The sequence below is a fragment of the Crinia signifera genome, chromosome 5, assembly GCF_055691185.1.
Source record: "Crinia signifera chromosome 5, ASM5569118v1, whole genome shotgun sequence".
Classification (NCBI taxonomy): Eukaryota; Metazoa; Chordata; class Amphibia; order Anura; family Myobatrachidae; genus Crinia; species Crinia signifera.
Window position 1 is genome coordinate 215,555,118 of NC_139221.1, and position 19,033 is coordinate 215,574,150.

Consider the following 19,033-nt stretch of genomic DNA (forward strand, 5'->3'; position numbering starts at 1 on the left):
GCAAAGTCAAAACGATCTGAGGGTTTTGTGATCATCACAAAATTTTGGACTGTCGGAAAGATTGAATAGGTTAAATGTACTCTTGTCGAAAACACATTAAATACCCCGTGTCTACTAATTTATGGTATCCCTCTAACCTGATCAGGATACTACATATGCATATGAATGTTTTAAAAAATTCATGCTGATTAGTGTTACATTTACTTTTACTGCTACCTAAATGCTATTATTACATAACCGGCTAAGGCACCCTCTGAATATACATAACCTATTACTTTCATAGATAATACATAATCATTTGCATCAGTTTCTACAACATTACATCCAATTAAAGTCTAAAACTGTATGCTACGAAACTACACTCCATAGCAATTAACGGTACTTGTTTCCTAGCACGGCCCCTATCTCGTTGATTGTATGCCTTAAGTGTAATGTACTTAAGGCATACAATCAACGCGATGGACCCGATTTTGTGTCAATCACCAGCTAATGTGCCGGTGAAAGACAAAATCGGGTTGATCGCGTCCATCGCAGCCCCTAATAAGGGGCCGCGATGCGACCGACGCGATCAACCCGATTTTCCCATAGGGAACAATGTTAATTTTTTTTTAAAGTGAAAATCGGGTTGATCGCGTCGGTCGCGGCCCATTATAATGGGCCGCGAGGCGATCAACGCGATCAACCCGATTTTACATAGGTGACAATGTGAAATGGGCCAATATGGCCCATTTCACATTGAATATGGTTAAAAATGACGTTTAATGCCATTGTTAACGCCACCCCTCTATTGACGCCAACCCGAAGCGTGGCGAGCACAGCGAGCCCGCGAGGGGCGGCGGTACGCGTCCTCCGACCTTTTCATAGCCCTACTATCCACGTTGGCGTGGAGTTGATTTTATATAGTGTGGCGAGCGCAGCGAGCCACCGAGCCCGAAGCGTGGCGAGCGCAGCGAGCCCCACAAGGGTATGCGGATAACCGTGAAGCCCTTCACAGGTATCCGCGTCCGCTCGCCACGCTTCGGGCTCGGTGGCACGCTGCGCTCGCCACACAATATAAAATCAACTCCACGCCGACGTGGATAGTAGGGGTGTGAAAAGGACGGAGGATGCGTACCGCCGCCGCTCGCCACGCTTCGGATTGGCGTCAATAGTGGGTTGGCGTTAACAATGGGGGGGGGGGCATTTGAAACATGAGGGGGGTTTTAGTATTAAAATGGGGGTTTTTGGGGCTTTTTACATTGAAATCAATGTAAAATCGGGTCTCAGGGACCATTTTACATTGATTCCAATGTAAGAATCGGGCCGATCGCGTCGATCGCATTGCATGCGATTTGGTTGGCATGCGATGCGATCGACCCGATTTTTCCGACCCGATGGATACAATCAAAATCGGTGGTGCCGTGCTAGGAAACAAGTACCCAATTAACCTACAAATATTTGGACTTCACTGTGGTGCAGTGGCGGAACTCCCAGAGGCAATGGAGTCATCTGCCGCCGGGCGCCAGGCTTAAAGGGGGCACTGGCTCCATTGCCTCCGATGTTCATTAGTGCCGCTGCCTATGGTATACAGCACAGTGCAGGCGCTGTGTGTGCCCCCCCCCCTAGCCTTGTGCGGCGTGCATCCCCCGTGTGCGCAGTGTTCGGGCGGGCGGGAGACCCCCCTCCCCCGTGCGTGCAGTGTTCCGGGTGGGCAGCCCCCCTCCCCCGTAGCCCTGTGCGGCGTACATTCGGGCGGGCGACCCCCCCCTCCCCCGTACCCGTGCGTGTAGTGTTGCAGGTGGGCAGCCCCCCTCCCCGTTTGTGGGTGGGCAGCCCCCCCGCAGCTCCCCCTCCCTTGTGTGTAGCGGCCGCATCGCCGCTCCTCCCTGCCGCCTGGCAGTGCGACAGAAGTCGCCTGAGGAGGACTGAGCCAACAGTGTCACTGTCAGTGACAAAGAGCCGGGAGGTCGCGCCGCGGAGACAGCCTGCCACCTCACACAGCCAGTGTGCATGTGAGGTGACTGTCAAGAAAGAGCCGGCAGCTGGGTGGGAGACGCTGCAGCGCAGGAGGGGTGAGTCTATGTCACATCCTGACATCCTTTCTTTGTCTCTTTCTCCATAATTCATTATTTTTCTCTCTCTCTCTCTCTCTCTCTCTCTCTCTCTCTCTCTCTCTCTCATTTTTCCCCCCTCTCTCTAGTTTTGTGTGTGTGTGTGTGGGGGGGGGCACCAACTTTAGTCTTGCCTCCGGGCTTCTTCATCAAACTTACGCCACTGATGTGGTGATTACATACAAACTCCAGCATATGAGGCCCTGGTTATAAATTAATCCATGACCCAAGTGCTTTGAATAAAGCTAATCGCTTCACCACCATGTGTGTGAATATTCTGTTTTGGATTGCTGTCACCATTCTATCAACTGACAGATGGTGTATGCAATCACACTAGTATTTCTACAAAACTTGCGGCAAACCATGTCAGTACCCGGAATGGCTTGCCAAGTGCCAATGTATGCATAGCCGCTGTCCGTGCATAATTAACTGCAAGTACATATTCCTTTACAAGTACCTTCCCATCAACACTTACTTGCCATCCAGATCCAGACTAGTCCTCTTTTCTTTCTTTTTTTTTATCTGTAGAACGATGGCATCAAGTTCAAGAGCTAATACAATTCTTAAGGCCCCCTTACACTTGTCCAACTTGTTGTCCAACAAGTTGGACCTGACTGACTTGAGATTTATCCTATGTGCAGGAGGATCAATCTCTTGGTTAGACCCAATGCGCACGGGAACGTGCATTGGGTCCTACAGCATAAAGGTGCGCACACACGGGGGAGATATATTGCTCAGAGATGGTCGCTGATGAAAGGGAACCTCTGCCGGGGGTACCGCAGAGGTTATCAGCTGGTCGCATAAGGTGTGTACACACGGGGGGAGATATATTGCTAGCAATATATTGCTTGCTTGCAATATATTGCTGAGCAATATATTGCTCAGTGTCTCCTTTTCATCAGCGACCAGAGATGGTCGCTGATGAAAAGGAACCTCTGCTGGGGGAGCCGCAGTGGTAATTAGCTGGTCGCAGGAGCAAGCTCCTGCGACCAGCGATTACAATGGGGCAGAAAACGGGAGCGCGCACCCGGCGATTTATCGCCGGGGCACACTTCCATCACTGGCAATATGGTCGCCTGCGACCATATTCCCAGCGATTATAGCCCCTATCGCCCCCTTGTGTTCACAGCATGAGAATGGGGCTGAAAACGGGAGCGCGCACACAGCGATTTATCCCCGGGGCACACTCCCATCACTGGCAATATTGTTGCCAGCGACCATATTCTCAGCGATTTCAGCCCCTATCTCAGCCGTGTGTACACGGCTTAAGGCACATCAGATTTTGTTAGACATGGACATCAGATTTTGTCAGATAAATTGGCGCAATCCATCTGAATTGGGTCAAATCTGACAAAATCTCACAAGTGGGGCCCTTTATAGCTGTAATATAACCTATGTATCGAAAAATAAAACAGCTGAAGTACATGCTACTTTTTTATTAAAGTGGTAAGGAAAGGTAAAGCACAAAGGAGCTAATTCAGAGTCAAACAAAGCCAAAAATACCACCTACAATTTTATTTCGTAGTGCACATCTGTGCGTCCAAATGCGTAGGGAGAAGGGCACTGCTAGCATCTTTAGGCACAGTTATACTGATTGGTGTGTCTTTAGATGCACCACCTGTTGCACCGCCACCATCCAAGCCTGCGCCAGTCCTTTAGCAGGTGCAGATTTTCCACCTACGTATGACCTCCTTAGCGCTAGAGCATTCGCGCATGGCATCACTTACACCAACGTGCCCACAACACTCCAATAACATGCCCAGAAGACAGACCATCTCCATGCGTGCCCTAACCACACAAAAATGGCCAATACATTTTGGTACACAATTCTGAGACCATGCATTTCCCATGAGCCTCAATCACATAACTGGCTCTGTGTGCAATCTCTCCACTGTGCCCGACATCTGCAGTACGTGTGACTCAGTAGCAGACCCATACATCCTTAAAGATGAGAGTGGGAAAGGAAGAAGGTGTGAAACTTACGTGGTTACCAGGGCAAAAGCTTCAGGATAAATACAGATGATGTTATGGAAGATGACACTAGTTTCCCTTGCCACCGAAGGCACAAAGTGGACATTTAGGGGGAAATTTACTAAAGGAAATTTAAAAAAAATAGGTGTATTTGTATTTAGAAATACACTTTTTTTTGACATTTACTATCCCAAAAATACGGCAATTCGTATTCGTATTGATAGCACATCAATACGAATACGAATTGCCGTATTTTCGGGATAGTAAATGTCAAAAATAAGTGTATTTCTAAATACAAATACACCTATTTTTTTACAAATTTCCTTTAGTAAATTTCCCCCTTAAATACTACTGTACTACCCCATAACTCAAGAATATTGATTAAAGGGGTGTTACATTCAGTAATGCATTACTGCTATTCTGAGAAGAGTCATTACTGTAGTTGTTCAACTCCAGACATTCACTCTAAAGCTGTGTACACACGGGGGTGATAGGGGCTGAAATCGCTGGAAATATGGTCGCTGGTGACCATATTGCCAGTGATGGGAGTGTGTGTGATAAATCGCCGGGTGCGCGCTCCCGTTTTCAGCCCCATTCTAATCGCTGGTCGCAGGAGCTTACTCCTGCGACCAGCTGATTACCTCTGCGGCACCACCGGCAGAGGTTCCCTTTCATCAGCGACCATCTCTGGTCACTGATGAAAAGGAGACACTGAGCAATATATCTCCTCCGTGTGTACGCACCTTTAATTGGCCAAATCCTTGCCCAATTTCTGATGAAAACTGGCAGATCAGATTTGTTTAAGCTCTGGTCCGATGCATGGGCCCCATCTGATCGAAGCCCCAGATCACTAGTGCTGCACTTAGGATATATTGGACCCAGCATTTTCGTTGGGATTGTATGCAATATATTTCATGCAAAAGGACTGCATGCGATCCTGCTCAGGGCAGCCAAGAGGAATGCCGGGCCGGGTAAAATTTTGGGGGTTTGGCCTAAGTGTGAGAGGTGTGGCCACCTCCCGTGCTTAGGCAAAGCCCCCAAAAATGTTTCAAGGGTTTAGAGTTGCTGCCCGGGAGGGAGGGGTCAGACTATGGCCCCTACCGGGCCCCTCCAGCAAGCCCGGGTAATTAGTACCTGCTCCCCCCCCTCTCGGCTGCCCTGATCCTGCTTTGTGGAAGCTGCCGGGTGGTTCAAGGAGGTCATCTACAACTTTTACCCTTGGAGAAGTCGCAGTAATGTCATGAGGGGAATGCAGGAAATAAGACAACTATATCCATATAAAGGAGTGTAATATACAAGTGTCAACCAATCACAAAGTGCCGCTGAAAATATATTCAAACATCTGCAACTGTGGGTAGCACAGGGTTTAGCACTGCTTCATACCTCCAACTTTTGAAGTGTGAGATGTGGGGCCTGACATGCCAAAGGTGGGGGTCCTGTAGGAGGGACATGGCCTTGGCTGTAGGGATCGTGCCCGAGTGCCACGACCCCCGTTTTAGTAATTTTAGGGGTATGCCCAGCACTACCCGAGAAGCTAGGCAGCACCCTGGCTCATGCCTAATATTCAGTAATCACCAGCTGCTTTGCAGAGCAGCGGTGATCACCATATACCCTAACTGTCTGTGGACACTGCAACGTGCAGGTGGGACAGCGTCCAATTAAAATTACTGTCACTGTAATCAGGACAGTTGGGAGGTAAGCACTGTAGTCATGACCCCAATCTCAGACCGGGGCCTTGCCTTTATGGAGTTTGCATGTTCTCCTGTTTGTTTTGGTTCCCTGGGCACGCATACCTGCATACATAGCGGCCATGCATAAATCAGCACTAATAATAATCAGACAGGAGATCTGTGCAGCTGCAGATTAAGAGCAACAGTGTTCATTCTAGCACCCGCTATGTTTGAAAACCCATGCAGTTCCTCTTCCCTACCTGGGGTGTCGCTGTCTGCTGTGGTATTTCTAGCACATATGGTCATATGGTCTGCATATCAGTGCCGATATACAGACCACACTGTGCTAGAAGCACTACAGCAGACAGCAACACCCCAGGCAGGGAAGAGGAACTGCAACTGGGTTTTCAAAGATAGTGGGTGCTAGAATGAACACTAATTATCCTTTTCATACATCTGGGGGCCCATGGATTCAAGGTACACACTGCCTGCAGAGTGCCCTACACACATCCAACCACACCCACCAAAAATGTAGGAATGAATAACTATACAAACAGAAAAGTAATAAAAAACACAAAAAACTAACAGACAGAGAACACATAGAACTCTGCACTTTTTGTCCGGCATGTGTGCTACTACAGTTACCCCATGGTGAGTGACGCATTGCCTCCTGATCTGTACTATTGAAATATTGGCTCGCCTCATAGTCATACCCGTGCGTGCGGCAGCAGCGCCCTACAGCGTACACACCGCACTCCAGTCTCCGATATCCTCACTCTCTGAGGCGTTCATCGCGGTCCATGTGACTGACAGCTAGATGATCCCGCCTCCTGCTACTGGCCTGACTAGTGAAAGCCTGTTAGGGGCGGGGCGCTGCCTGCATTCTGGGCGTGTCCATTTTAAAGCTCGGTCTGCGACGCTGGTTGGTCCTGGCTCCGAGTCCTGTGTCTCCCGTAGTCAGTCAGTCAGTGCTATAGTGGCCGCTGCTGTGTATGTCTGTGAGCGGTGTGTGCCCCCAGCCGCCTCCCGGCTTTCCGTGCAGGACCCCGGCAGCCAGTGCGTCAGTTACACCGGAAAACCGAGCAGCAGTCGAGCGGACAGTGGTACGTCTCATACATAGATACATATTTATATACATACATACATAGGAAAGTTTCCGCACTCGCTCATGTAGTGTATAGGAGATATGAGTGACGCAAGCGAAGCCTGATGTGCCGGAGCCCTGGCGCTGGTGCGTGTGATTCCTCGTGCTTTATGCGGGATATAGGGCTATGTTCCTGGGGATCGCAGCTACTACAGGCGCTGTGCGCTGGCCACCAGCAGGGCAGCATGCAGCCAGTACATCGCTCTGGGAGATCTGTATATACATATGATATTGGGCACCTGGTGCACTGCTCTGTACTGTACCCATAGGAGGGTTCAGCATCTATATTCTTTATAATACCTACCCGCTTAATTCAAATGCCTGGCAGTGCCTCTCTGTTATATGGATTACTAACCCTGTTTCCTGTTTTGTTATGAATAAAGGTGTGGGCTGTGACCAGGATGATACCAGAGGAAAGTTATGGAGTAATGGATAAGTGCTGTAGGACACCACGGACTGTACGGCGGCAGGCGCAGGAGGAGGAGAAGAAGGGCTATGGAAGGCCAGGGCTCCTTGGAGATCCTATTACCCCTATCCAGAGCCAGCCTTTCACAAGTCGTTATACTATGTCCCCGGGACATGAGCTGGGCAGGTAAGGTCACCTTCATTTGCATTGCATAATGTGTTCCTGGGCACCGTGTAGACAATCCCAGCTTTACAGAGTCCACGTCCTGTGTTCCAGGAATTCCGGTTGTTCAAGGTGTGAGTTTTGGAAAGTGGATATTTCCCTTGCCTGGAAGCAGCCATTGTGTATCCTCCACCATTGTTTTGTAGTGATGATGCTTTTCTGATCTGTTCGGTCTTTTCTGCTTGGCAGCAGAGTGTATGAGATACACATCTTAACTTTATAATAAGTGACTAGTAATGCTTTGGTCCGCCAGACACAGCCACTGACCTTAACTAAGCAAACAAGAACTGCTGAAATGTCATACTGTTTAATGGTGGTGATTACTACTGCAAGATGGTAATCTCCCTTAGCCCTGTGCCAAATGGTGGCTGTTTAGAAAATGTGCACAGAATTGTGGACTCCCCACCAGCGTCTTGTACCGTGTTGCGTTAGATATTCTGTATAATGGTTTGCAAATACAGGATCTTTTATCATGTAACTCATTATTTAGAAAGTTCCCAAACAGCTAATGAGCGGATAACTCCTGCTGCCCTTGACTTGGTTATATACACAGGCACCAGCAATGTTTCTACCTACAGTTACTATGAGGAATTTGTTAAACAATTAAGGAGAGGAATGCTAATGACTGGGGAAACCAGCAGTGGACTGTTAAAGTTTAGACAGTGTTTCCTATGACCACGATCCCTCTTTTCCTCATTACTCTTACTCACGTATTATGAGTGCTAGATCCTATACCCGTCTCAGTTTTTCTCATGCTGATTCATGTAGTTGCTTTGATATTGTTCTAATTGACCATGGGTTAAAAAACAATATTTTTGCAATGTATGTGATGTGAAATATTAATGTTCCTCAAATATAGATAAATACTACTTCTGCTTCCCTTGTGTAATAGAGAAGTTCCTTAATTCTCAGCATCTGATAAAATGAAGTATGCATGTAGAGATATTGTAGCTCAATCATTCTAGATGCTATGGTGTGTATTTAATAGTTTGTAGAGTGAGAATTGTCTGAGATAAAGATACAGATGTACTAAGCTGTGGAGAGAGAATGTGCCAGAGAATGTGCTTCTAACTGACATGTTACAGGCTGTGTTTGATCATTGACAGTTAGGAGCTGGTTGGTTCACTTTCCAATGCATAGTACAGCTGATCTAAAGTACCAACCAATCCGCTTATGTTATTTTTCAAACATCGCCTGTAAAATGTAGGAAGAAGCTGAATGTGTGGTGCTTTATCTAGATCTTCAAGCTTTGATAAAGACCCTTGTTCCCTTTATGTGGTTTAGTACTGTCCTGCACATAATATTCTACCTCCTTAAATTAATTGCTGTTGGTACCCCATGCAGATACACATGACTCTGAGTATGTTAATTTGCAGTTAGGACTTCAACCTGGACATTATGACCAAAGACCAGATAGATAACCTTTTATATCTTGCGTGATATAAACCGCTTTTTTTTTCCATTCATGTAATTAATTATAACTGTACTTATCTACATTTCTGACTATATTGTTAAAGTACATTAACTTGTGTATTTTGTTTTTTAAAGTTTAAGATAAAAAATTGTTTTCATAACGTGGCAGTGGTTCAGTTAAGCTTTGGTATAGGTGGATTATGTCTGTAAAGCGAGTCGGTACTTGGTTCAGGCACTGGTAACTGGTGTGTCGTTAGCCGTGTGTGTTCAGTCTGCTGTTGGGCATCTGGCCCAGACTGGTGCTCTGCATCTAACAAACAACTGCGCTTACTTTGGGAAATTGTTACTGTTACACCAGATGTGGTCTAATTTGAAAAAAGTTGTATTGCAAATATTCAGCCATACATTCTGGGGTTGTGATGAACATACTTCCACACTGATGTCGGACTACTTCCCAGCTTACAGTGTTGTATCCACATCTATTAGAATATTCAATACATTTTCTGTACATTAAAGAACCTGTCATTTTTAGAATTCATGAAATGTGTGTGTGTGTGTGTGTGTGTGTATGTGTGTCATTATTATTATTATTATTATTTTTTTTTGTTTTTAATATTGAAGGTTTTTAACTAGCTTCCTAAAAGGGACCACATTTCACCTCCTATCTGGCAGAGCTGTTGACGCAGTACATTTCACAGCTTTATATGACTTTTCTGCTTATTGCAAGCTAGATGAAGGTGCTAAATATTGCATGGATGTGGTAATGACTCTGAAGTTAGTCCATACTATACTGTCATTTTTTTTACAATTTGTTCTTGCAGAGTATAGTCGATTTTGCAACTTTATGCTGGGGCATTTACTCTAAAACAAATGGATGTCTAAAAGCTTGTGCTATTGATCTCTTATTATGCTTATCACATGTTTGATTTTATGTTTAGTTTTTTCATTTCACAACTTGTTTGGACTACTTAATTTTATGGAAAGAAGCAAACAAACTGTATTAAATGTTTTGTTTGGCCAGAGAGAGGATCAGTACTGGGGTATCCGCCTTTGGCTGGGGATGGGCACAAGTTATACCCCTTTTACACTAATTTGAGGTTATTGCATGCACTGGAAAGGGCTGAAGTCCGGTGCAGTTACAGCATCCAAAGAGCCAGCACTGCACCTGTATGCAATGATGCCACTGACTCAATTAATAGTCCAGGTCCATCCACCAGTTTGAAAAGGGGCTTCAGCTTGGTCATATTTGGGTTGGACCTGTGTACAAAATCTTGGGTACGACTGCTTTAAATTCTGAAAGGGGTATAAGACCTATTTGCAGTAGTGCTCTGTTCTATTTACATAAAAAAGGTATACAGGGGTAGATGCTAATGAGACAGATGCTAATGAGACAATCAGCTCTTATCCTCTGTGACCATCAGTAGCCCACTGCCCTCCACCTTACCATACCAGCCCTCCTCTGCTCTGTAATGCATTGGATAACGTTTTGTTATTTTCCTATGCTATCATGAAATGTCAGCCTTGTGGAACTGGTATCTGCTTTTCCCTAGTTTTACTGCTTTGTGAGTACAGCAAGTGTGGGTATTAGCCTAGATTGGGTGGCAGTGCACTCATCACAAGATCAAACTTGGCCTACCAGTGGTGATGTGGCTGTATGTTTTCTCTTGCCCTTTTACCTGTATCTGTTTGCATTTGAAGTTTCAAATAAAAGTTATGCTCAGGGTGTGCTGGATGTATAAATCATTTCTATTGTGGTTAGTAAGAGTAGAAAGGGTATGTTTTAATGCTGGAATGTGAAATATGCACACGGAATACTGTCATTATACAAAGACTGTAAAATATCCAATGCACAGGCAGAAAGCAATGAGCTGTTTGCTCAATGAAAACTAAACTCTCCGCCTTTTCCAAATGTCCCTGAGTTATCATTTACCCTTGCATTGAGCTGTCATTGATAACACGGTTACGTCTGGGGATCTACCCGATCAATGACTGCTCAATGAGCACATGCTTTTCATTTTTATGCAAAGCCTTTGATCAGTCTGCTGCAAGGAAACATGCTTAGTGTAAAGGGTTTATAGTCAGACTAATCTAACACCATCAAACAGTTCTGCAAGGAACAGTCTTGTTTCGTTTGTTTAGTCCTTGGATGATTTGGGGAGCTCAGAGGCTGGCAGTGGGGTAGGTTAATGAGGAAAATGATGCTGTGACTTGCAAGGTTTTTTTTTAGCTGATGATTTCCTGTCTTGTCATGCCTGGTTTATGTGCTTTGGTCTCCTTGGATAAACCCATTTTGGATCAAAAACACCCTGTGATAAGTGAAGATGCTATTGGGCTCCAATGTTTTGTATGTTTCGCTTTTCCTTTTTTTTTTTTTTTTATGTTTTTAAATGTCTCTTCCACAGGTATGTATCATAGGAAAGACAAGCATTAGGTCGACATGGGATTAAGTCAACGGAGTTATTAGATTGTCATGGGGACGGTTGTTTCCACCTTTTATTGACCTGAAGGTCAATATGGGCACTTAAAAAGTGCACCGCATCCCCTCGCATGTGCTCGCCATGCTTCAGACACAGTGCCTCGCTACACTTGGCACACTATTTTATTCTCCCACCATGCCCTAGTGGATGGTGGGGCATGAAATACCACCTTCCTGCTCAAAAGAAAGTGAAAAACCCCCTTGTTGACCTAATAACCCAGTCAACCTTACCCCATGTCGACCTTCAGTGGTCAACCTAATGCTTGTCAAACTTCCCCTTGCTGACCTTGTGACCGTATCCCCTCTTCCACAGCAGCAGGAAGCGGTCAGATCTGAATGACCTGCAGTGAATTATCTTTACTAATAGAAACCAGTATTATATGGTGCCACAAGGGATCTGCATCACCCGATTACAGAGTACATAAACGAATAAGCAAAACAGTTGAATACAACAGAGGACAAGTACAGGGTACAAGGTTGCATAAGTAGAGGACAGTGGAATAAGTATCCATGTGGCAGAAACCTGCCGGATTTGGAGACCATCAACTTTTAATGCATAATATATCTTTAAAACATTTAGGGGAAATTCTGAAAGTGTGGAGAGAATAAAGGCCCCCATACATTAGTCCGACTTGTCCTAGGGACAAGTCGGACCTGATTTCATCCTGCAGCTCGCCGGGAGGGGGACACACAATTAGGCACTTGATGTGCCAAGGTTTGCATATGATAAATTGCATGGATTTATCATATGCAGTCCCCGGGGAGCTGCAGGAGGAGGGAGCCATGCGGGGGACATCAGCGGGCGGGGGATGCTGGCTAATAGAGAGCCGAGCAGGGGGAGGCTGCATAGGGAGCCAGGCAGGAGGAGGCTGTTGCGGTGGGGTGACAGCGGGAGCAGGGCGCCAGGCAGGGAGGATGACGCTGGCTGCTGGGCTGCGGCGGGAGCCGGGAGGAACAGATAACTTGGGGGGGGAAAAAAGCCCATACAGATGACTAGCAAGCCATTGATTGGCTGACACCTCTCTCAGCCAATCGCTGAGAGGTCTCAGCCAATCAATGGCTTGCTAGTCATCTGTATGGGCTTTTTTTTTTTTTTTTCTTCAAGTTATCTGTTCCTCCCGGCTCCCGCCGCAGCCCGGCAGCCAGCGTCATCCTCCCTGCCCGGCGCCCTGCTCCCGCTGTCACCCCACCACAACAGCTTCAAGTGCCTCCTGCCCGGCTCCCTATGCAGCCTCCCCCTGCTCGGTTCTCAATAGCCGGCATCCCCCGCCCGCTGTCATCCCCCACATGGCTCCGGGGCAGCCCGCCCGACCTCCCGATCCGATGCGCACGGGACCGTGGATCGGACGGGGTGTCTGCAAATGTGATTTAGGCCGATTTCACGGCCCGATTCATCCGAATCGGGTGAACTCGTGCCCAAATCGCATAGTGTATGGGGGTCTTAAGTGTTCTCCTGTTGTTTTTCAAACACAGCCTATTGGAAGGTGTTATGCTGGCCACACAGCAGACCAACTTTCCTCCAACTATCCAACTAGTTGGTTGGATGGAATAAAAACCAGGTACTGGATATGAGCAAATGTCATTTATTTCCCAAACTGTCACTCAGATAATGTACTGTAGTTGGACCGATTTGATTTAAACAATTGCACTGAATGTTTTTGTCCATTCTCCTGAGTTTGTGAGGAAATTGCTCATTGGTATTTGCCCCCATACACTACCAGATTTTCAGTCCAACCAACTAGTTAGATGGTTGGAGGAAAGTTGAGATATGTGGCCAGCGTTAGAACTGATTTTGTTAGTGGTGTATATCTTTTCACTTTCTCTCCATGATTTGATAAATGCCCCCTTATTGAACATTAAAGTGGGAATTTAATTGTTTCCTGCTTCCATTAGGGCATTAATATATGACTTTAGTCGTGCCCAATAGTGTGGACTGGTTTTGATGTTTTGTGTGGTTAAAACCTCTTTGTATGTGTGATCAGTGTAAAAAGTATTGGGTGTACAGAGCCACAACAATTGCATATTGCTCTGTCTAAAGCAGGGGTGTCCAAACTTTTTGCGACGAGGGCCACATTTGGTGAAGTAAAATGTGTGGGGGCCGACCATTCAGCCTGACATTTTTTTGAATCATTAATCGCATCAGAATGGTCCCCCACTCTGCCCTCATTAACTGTATGTCCCCCAGCCTTCCCCCATTTGCTGTATGTCCTCCACTCTGCCCCATTCACATTATATTCCCCAGCCTGCCCCTCCTTCACTGTATGCCCCCCATTCACTGTATGTTCCCCACTTTGCACCCATGCACTCTGTCCATTAGCTTGCCCCCCCCTTCTCTGAATGTCCAGGGGTTGCACACTCACACGAAAGGTCACCGGGACCCCACCTTTAGTGTCCTGTGCTGTTCATCCTGCATCTGATGCTCCGCCTGCTCTGGCTGGAGGCTGCGGGCCACTTGAAATGATGGCACGGGCTGCATTTGGCCCCCGGGCCGGACTTTGGACATGCTTGGTCTAAAGTGACCGGTGAAATAACAGGACATGAAAAACCTATCCCCCCCATTAGGTATGATCGTTTTGTAGCAAAGGAATAAAATGTTGCACATGCACAAGTTTAACGCTGGGTCCACCCTTGCACTATGTTGGGACGATTTTCCCTATTGGAACAAAAAATCATCTATATCATGCTGTGTGTGTGTGTGTGTGTGTGTGTGTGTATCGCGTGTGACATCTTCTCGTTGGCCATGCTGCATGGCTGTACAGAGGGTATCATGTGGCATGGTTCAGTTTAATAAAGGACAGAATGAGAGATCATTCTGTCTTTCATTAAATCTGTCTGTGTGTATGGGCAATTGGTGATGGTCGGGGGCAAATGCAAATTGCATGGACCATCAGCCTGTCTCTTGTCCTATTGCGTGCCCATCCTATAAGACTAAAATTAAATCGTGAAAATTAAACATCGCTGCAAAACAATAACCTAAGACTTGTAGAGGCCTCTAAGCAAAAAGGGGCAAAATAGGTCAAGAGATGAAGGGCAGTGTACACAGGAATGGGACTTCAAAAGGATTTAGTTGATCAGGGGCTATACTTTTCAGCAAAGAAAGCTGACTTTATTTGATTGAAGCTAGGTTAAAGAGCCTTGAGGAGGGAACAATTTGGTCACTAAAGTATTAGCTGGATAGCAAAAAGTTTGTTTCATTGGAAAGTCAGAACTGTTTGTTCCACACTGCTTATGGGATCCTTAGCGTAAATAACCCAGCATCTTTAATATGGTCCAACAGCTCTGAGAGCTATGCAAAATATCTGCTAAAAATGCCAGCGTCGCTCACGTATGTTATATCAATTCACATAAATGTTGTGTAATAATTTTTTTTTTTTTTTTTTATATTTCCTATATAAGGTTAACATTAACAATCATTATAACTACCGGTAAAACTTTTTGACAAATACACTTGGCAATCAAAGGGTTAAATTACATGGTTATATTATGTATTTCACATAGCACATGTTGTAGTAAATAGCAGAGATGCTTTGGCGTATATACTGGGAATGTGTATGCAAGGCAGATGTGACGCCTCTGGTGGGCATCTCAATACAAATCTAGTGCAAAAATGACATCTGCAGCATTAGCATACAGCTATGGATCTGGCTGTGTCTGGCAACCATTTTTGCTAATTGATGTACTTTGTAGAAGGATAGCGAAAAACAAAAGATGGATAGCGAAGAAGCAGGTGCATGCTTAAAATATACTTAATTTGTTATTATAGAAACAATGTAAATAGTGTCGTAGTATTTCTGCTTAAAGTTGTGACCATAAGTCCAGAGGCAGAACTACCATTGGTGCAGTGTGCCCGGGGCCTCTGAGGACTAAGGGGCCCACTGCTGCTCCTTTCGCGCTGTTACTTGTCACTCTGCCATGTTCCATGTTGTGGGATGGAGGAGAGGGCCCAAATGATATTTTTGCACCAGGACTCACCACCCACAAGTTCCGCCACTGCAAAAGGCCTATGTAATTTGGAAAGAAAAAAAGCTTTGAAACACAAAGTTCTAGGAGTGCGCTTTGTTAATTGTAAAGGGTGGTACACACCAGACAATATGCACAATATATCTGTAACCATATCATGCATAGTTTTAACAAGTATAGTGTTTTGTGCACCTTCAGATTGTAGTGTTCTTTCTAGCACCCTGCATATTCCAAAACCTATTTAGTTCCTCCACACTGTCTGTGCTACAAGCACCACTGTAGACACCCCAATGTGGTCTGTGTTTGAGCACTGATACATAGACCAGACCTATTCTAGAAGTACCACAGCAGAGAGGGAATGGGATTGTTTGGTCGACCATAGAAAGGTTGACAGTCATTATGTCGACCCGTTGGGTCGACATACAGGAAGGTTACCAGGGATCTAGGTCAACACACGGGTTAGGTCGACATGTTTTTTTTTTTTTACCCGAATGTCAACATGGACACAATTTTAAGTGTACCATATCCCCTCACTGCACTCGCGATGCTTCGGGCATGGTGCCTCGCTAAGCTTTGCACACTATTTCATTCTCCCACCACGCCCTAATGGATGGTAGGGCATAAAAATTCTGACTGTCGGCTCAAAAAAACCCATGTCAACCTAACGCCTGTGTCAACTTAGACCGATGTTGACCTTCCTGTATGTCGACCCAATGGTTTCGACCTAATGACTGTCTACCATCTTATGGTAGACCATTCGACCGTATTCCGCAGAGACCCCCCCCCCCCTCCAGACAGGGTGCTAGAATGAAATATGTTGTCATAATGAAAATTGATCAGCTCAGTGGCTCCTAAACTTTGTTGAATTACTGCATCCTGGTCCATCAGGGTTCTTTTGGGGAATCCCTAGGTCAAATGATTTCTTTTTGAGACATTCAGAAAGCATTAAGTAAATTGTGCTTCTGTTACGTGAGCGCTTCGGTTTCCCCCCCATAATTTGTGATGGGCAAAACCTGTGCTGGTGTCTACCTGCCCCCCTGATTGAGGTTTTTATTTATTAAAAATGGCAGAAGCTCTGCTACACTTCTGCCAATAAATAATTCAGCGTTTGGAGATTTAAATATCACAATATGGCCAATGCTGATATCACCAGAACTGGGGTAAATGATGTGGGACTTGGAATGTGCTGTCAGTGTATTGATCGGAAAAGTGCTTTGAACTTGCAGGGAAAGTTTAGGATCCCCCCCTTAAATAATGATAAAAAAAAAATGTCTTAAAACAAAGAAAAAGGACATTCGATACATACCCCCAAAATATTGCACAGACTATAATGTCTTGGAAAACACTCGCTGCCTACCATTTTTCTGTCAATACTAGAAAACGAAGACCATCCAGTGCTTTTCCTACAACCACTTTCTGGCTTCTAACGCTGTTGTCATTTTACAGGATGTGCTAGAAAAATGACAGACGTTGACCGGATGCTCCCTTTTATCTCTCAAAAGTTCATAAATGATTTGGGCAAGGTGTGCCCTCTGTATGGTCAGTTGATCCATAATAACTTGCATTGGTCTCAGAACAGTCACAAGAATTTGTAAATTTTTAATTGTAGTGATACTTGTATCTTTGTTGGCGACAAGGAAAACAACATAAACTTCAGTGATGCTCATTATATAAGCTGTAAAACCAGTCGTTCTTGTTCGGCAAGAGTATTGCCAATCCTTGGCTTGTACAAATGTGTTTTTTATTTTTTTTTTATTTTTACTGGTGCTTTTACATAACTGGCTAAGGTTTGTTCGTTGGTTTTTTTTTTTTTTTTCTTCAGCTAGTATATGGGTCTAAAATAAGGAGTTCTCTTCTCTCCTTTTGTTTCCCCACCACATCCGATATACTTAGGAGCCAGCGGCATGCACAGTGCTGCTCCAAATGCATGTCGGCCTCCGGCCAATACCATTATTGATTACTACTGTATGCAAGTTTGCTATTGGCTAATTTTTACTAATCATACAAGAGGTCCCTAGAAGGAAAAAATATTTACTGCTGTTAAGCTGCGTGGTTCACTGTATCCCTATTAACTGATTTTTATCATCCAGTGTTTTTGTGACATCCATGTATTGCATTGCAGTCTGTAATAATGTGGTTTAGATATAAATAATAATCCCTCTTTGCCTGCATTGGTGGTAAGCCTCACATGTCGGCCTCCTTACCAGTGAAATGGCACCCTGCACCTAATGAGTGAGGAGAGCATATTATAAATAGGCAGCACATCAATCCTAGCATCTGACGTTGGCACCCGTACGCAGATAAATTTTTAGACACATTTGTCGTTCTGAAAGAGCAAATCTGCCCGACATCGCTCCAGCATTACCCGACTTGCCCATATGATGTGTGTTTAGCAGTTTGATCTTTCTAGTACTTGAATAAAAAAGAAACCAGCATTAAGCTTACTGTGTGTACAGGATGCATGTAACAAATTTCTAAGGTTAGACATTAGTCTATATATTTGTTTGAAAATGAAGGAAGTTCTTTTCCTCCCAGTATTAATATTAATGGCTGCTCTTTGGTTCTCAGTTAACAGATGGTATTGAAACATTGTAACAATTTGTAATGAGTGCCTGAACACTAGTTCCCATTTGTTCAGGCTGGCACAGGGCTTGCTGTAAGCTCATCCACATGTAATTAGAACTGTCAATCGCTGTCTTCATTAAGCTGTTCCCCGTTACATAATGTTCTGTGTTATCTATCTGGGAGTGATGATTTGGAACTCTATATTTTATGTTCGGAAACACTGGTGTCAGAATGATTTGTTACAAATAGAAAATAAATGAAGGTAAATAAGACCAGAAACCAGTGGCCCAGTTAGTGCACTTGTAAAACATAAGATTCTCATTAGTAATAATCTGTTATGAGGCTTTTGGGGAGATGCTGCTTTTTTGTTTCTTTATTCCCAGACCAGTGATTACAGAGTGTCCTTTATGCCGTCCATGTGAGTTTTCCAAAGTTACAAACTTGTTTATTGCCTTCAAAGCAAAAGCTGTCAGACTGTGTCTCATTGTATACTTTAAGCTGGGTACTCACTACATAGTATGTTGTGCAGTCATGGCACCTGTAACCACTCTGCTAGACCAGCGTGTACTCCCAATCTGAGGTTTACACACCGTTCATTGTATCGCTCCATCTAATGTACACGTATCTACCCACCTTTAGTTATCACCTGAAAAGCTACTGCAGGTCATTACTTGTAACGTGGATTGAGCTGGTAATCTTTTATTTACAGAACATGATTAAACCCCACGGCCAACTGGTCAAGTCCTAGGAGCTTGACTGCCGAGGATTGTTCCAGTTTTGTGTTAACTTCCATGCCCTGAAATGAGATCCAGTAGATCTATTCAGGCAAAATTGATTGTGATGCAGCATCTGGAGTCATTGAGGTGGGTTGTACATTGTAAGGCAGTCTTGGGTGGCCTGACACAGTTAAGTCACCATACGCCCAATCTACAAAGGGCAATTATTACCCTTAATCGGGGCGAAGATCCATTTCTTTGCCCAGCCTTTTTAAGTGAAGATCATACATTTCCAAAAATTGGTTTGTGCACCCTAACCAGGAATTTTAGATTGGTTTACCATTGTACCTGGTGTAATCAGACATGATGATAAACATGCGGTGAGATACTTTGTCGTGGC

The 19,033-nt window shown here is 44.9% G+C and overlaps 1 protein-coding gene across 1 annotated transcript in view; it reads left to right on the forward strand.

Moving 5' to 3' along the window:
- Positions 1–6,649: 6,649 nt before the first annotated feature.
- Positions 6,650–19,033, forward strand: part of STK17A (serine/threonine kinase 17a) — a 48,890-nt gene continuing 36,506 nt past the window's right edge. The window contains exons 1-2 of the mRNA XM_083188527.1: positions 6,650–6,834; positions 7,259–7,467. Coding sequence (XP_083044653.1) covers positions 6,724–6,834; positions 7,259–7,467 — 320 coding nt within the window. The 5' untranslated portion in view covers positions 6,650–6,723. The remainder of the gene's footprint in view (positions 6,835–7,258; positions 7,468–19,033) is intronic.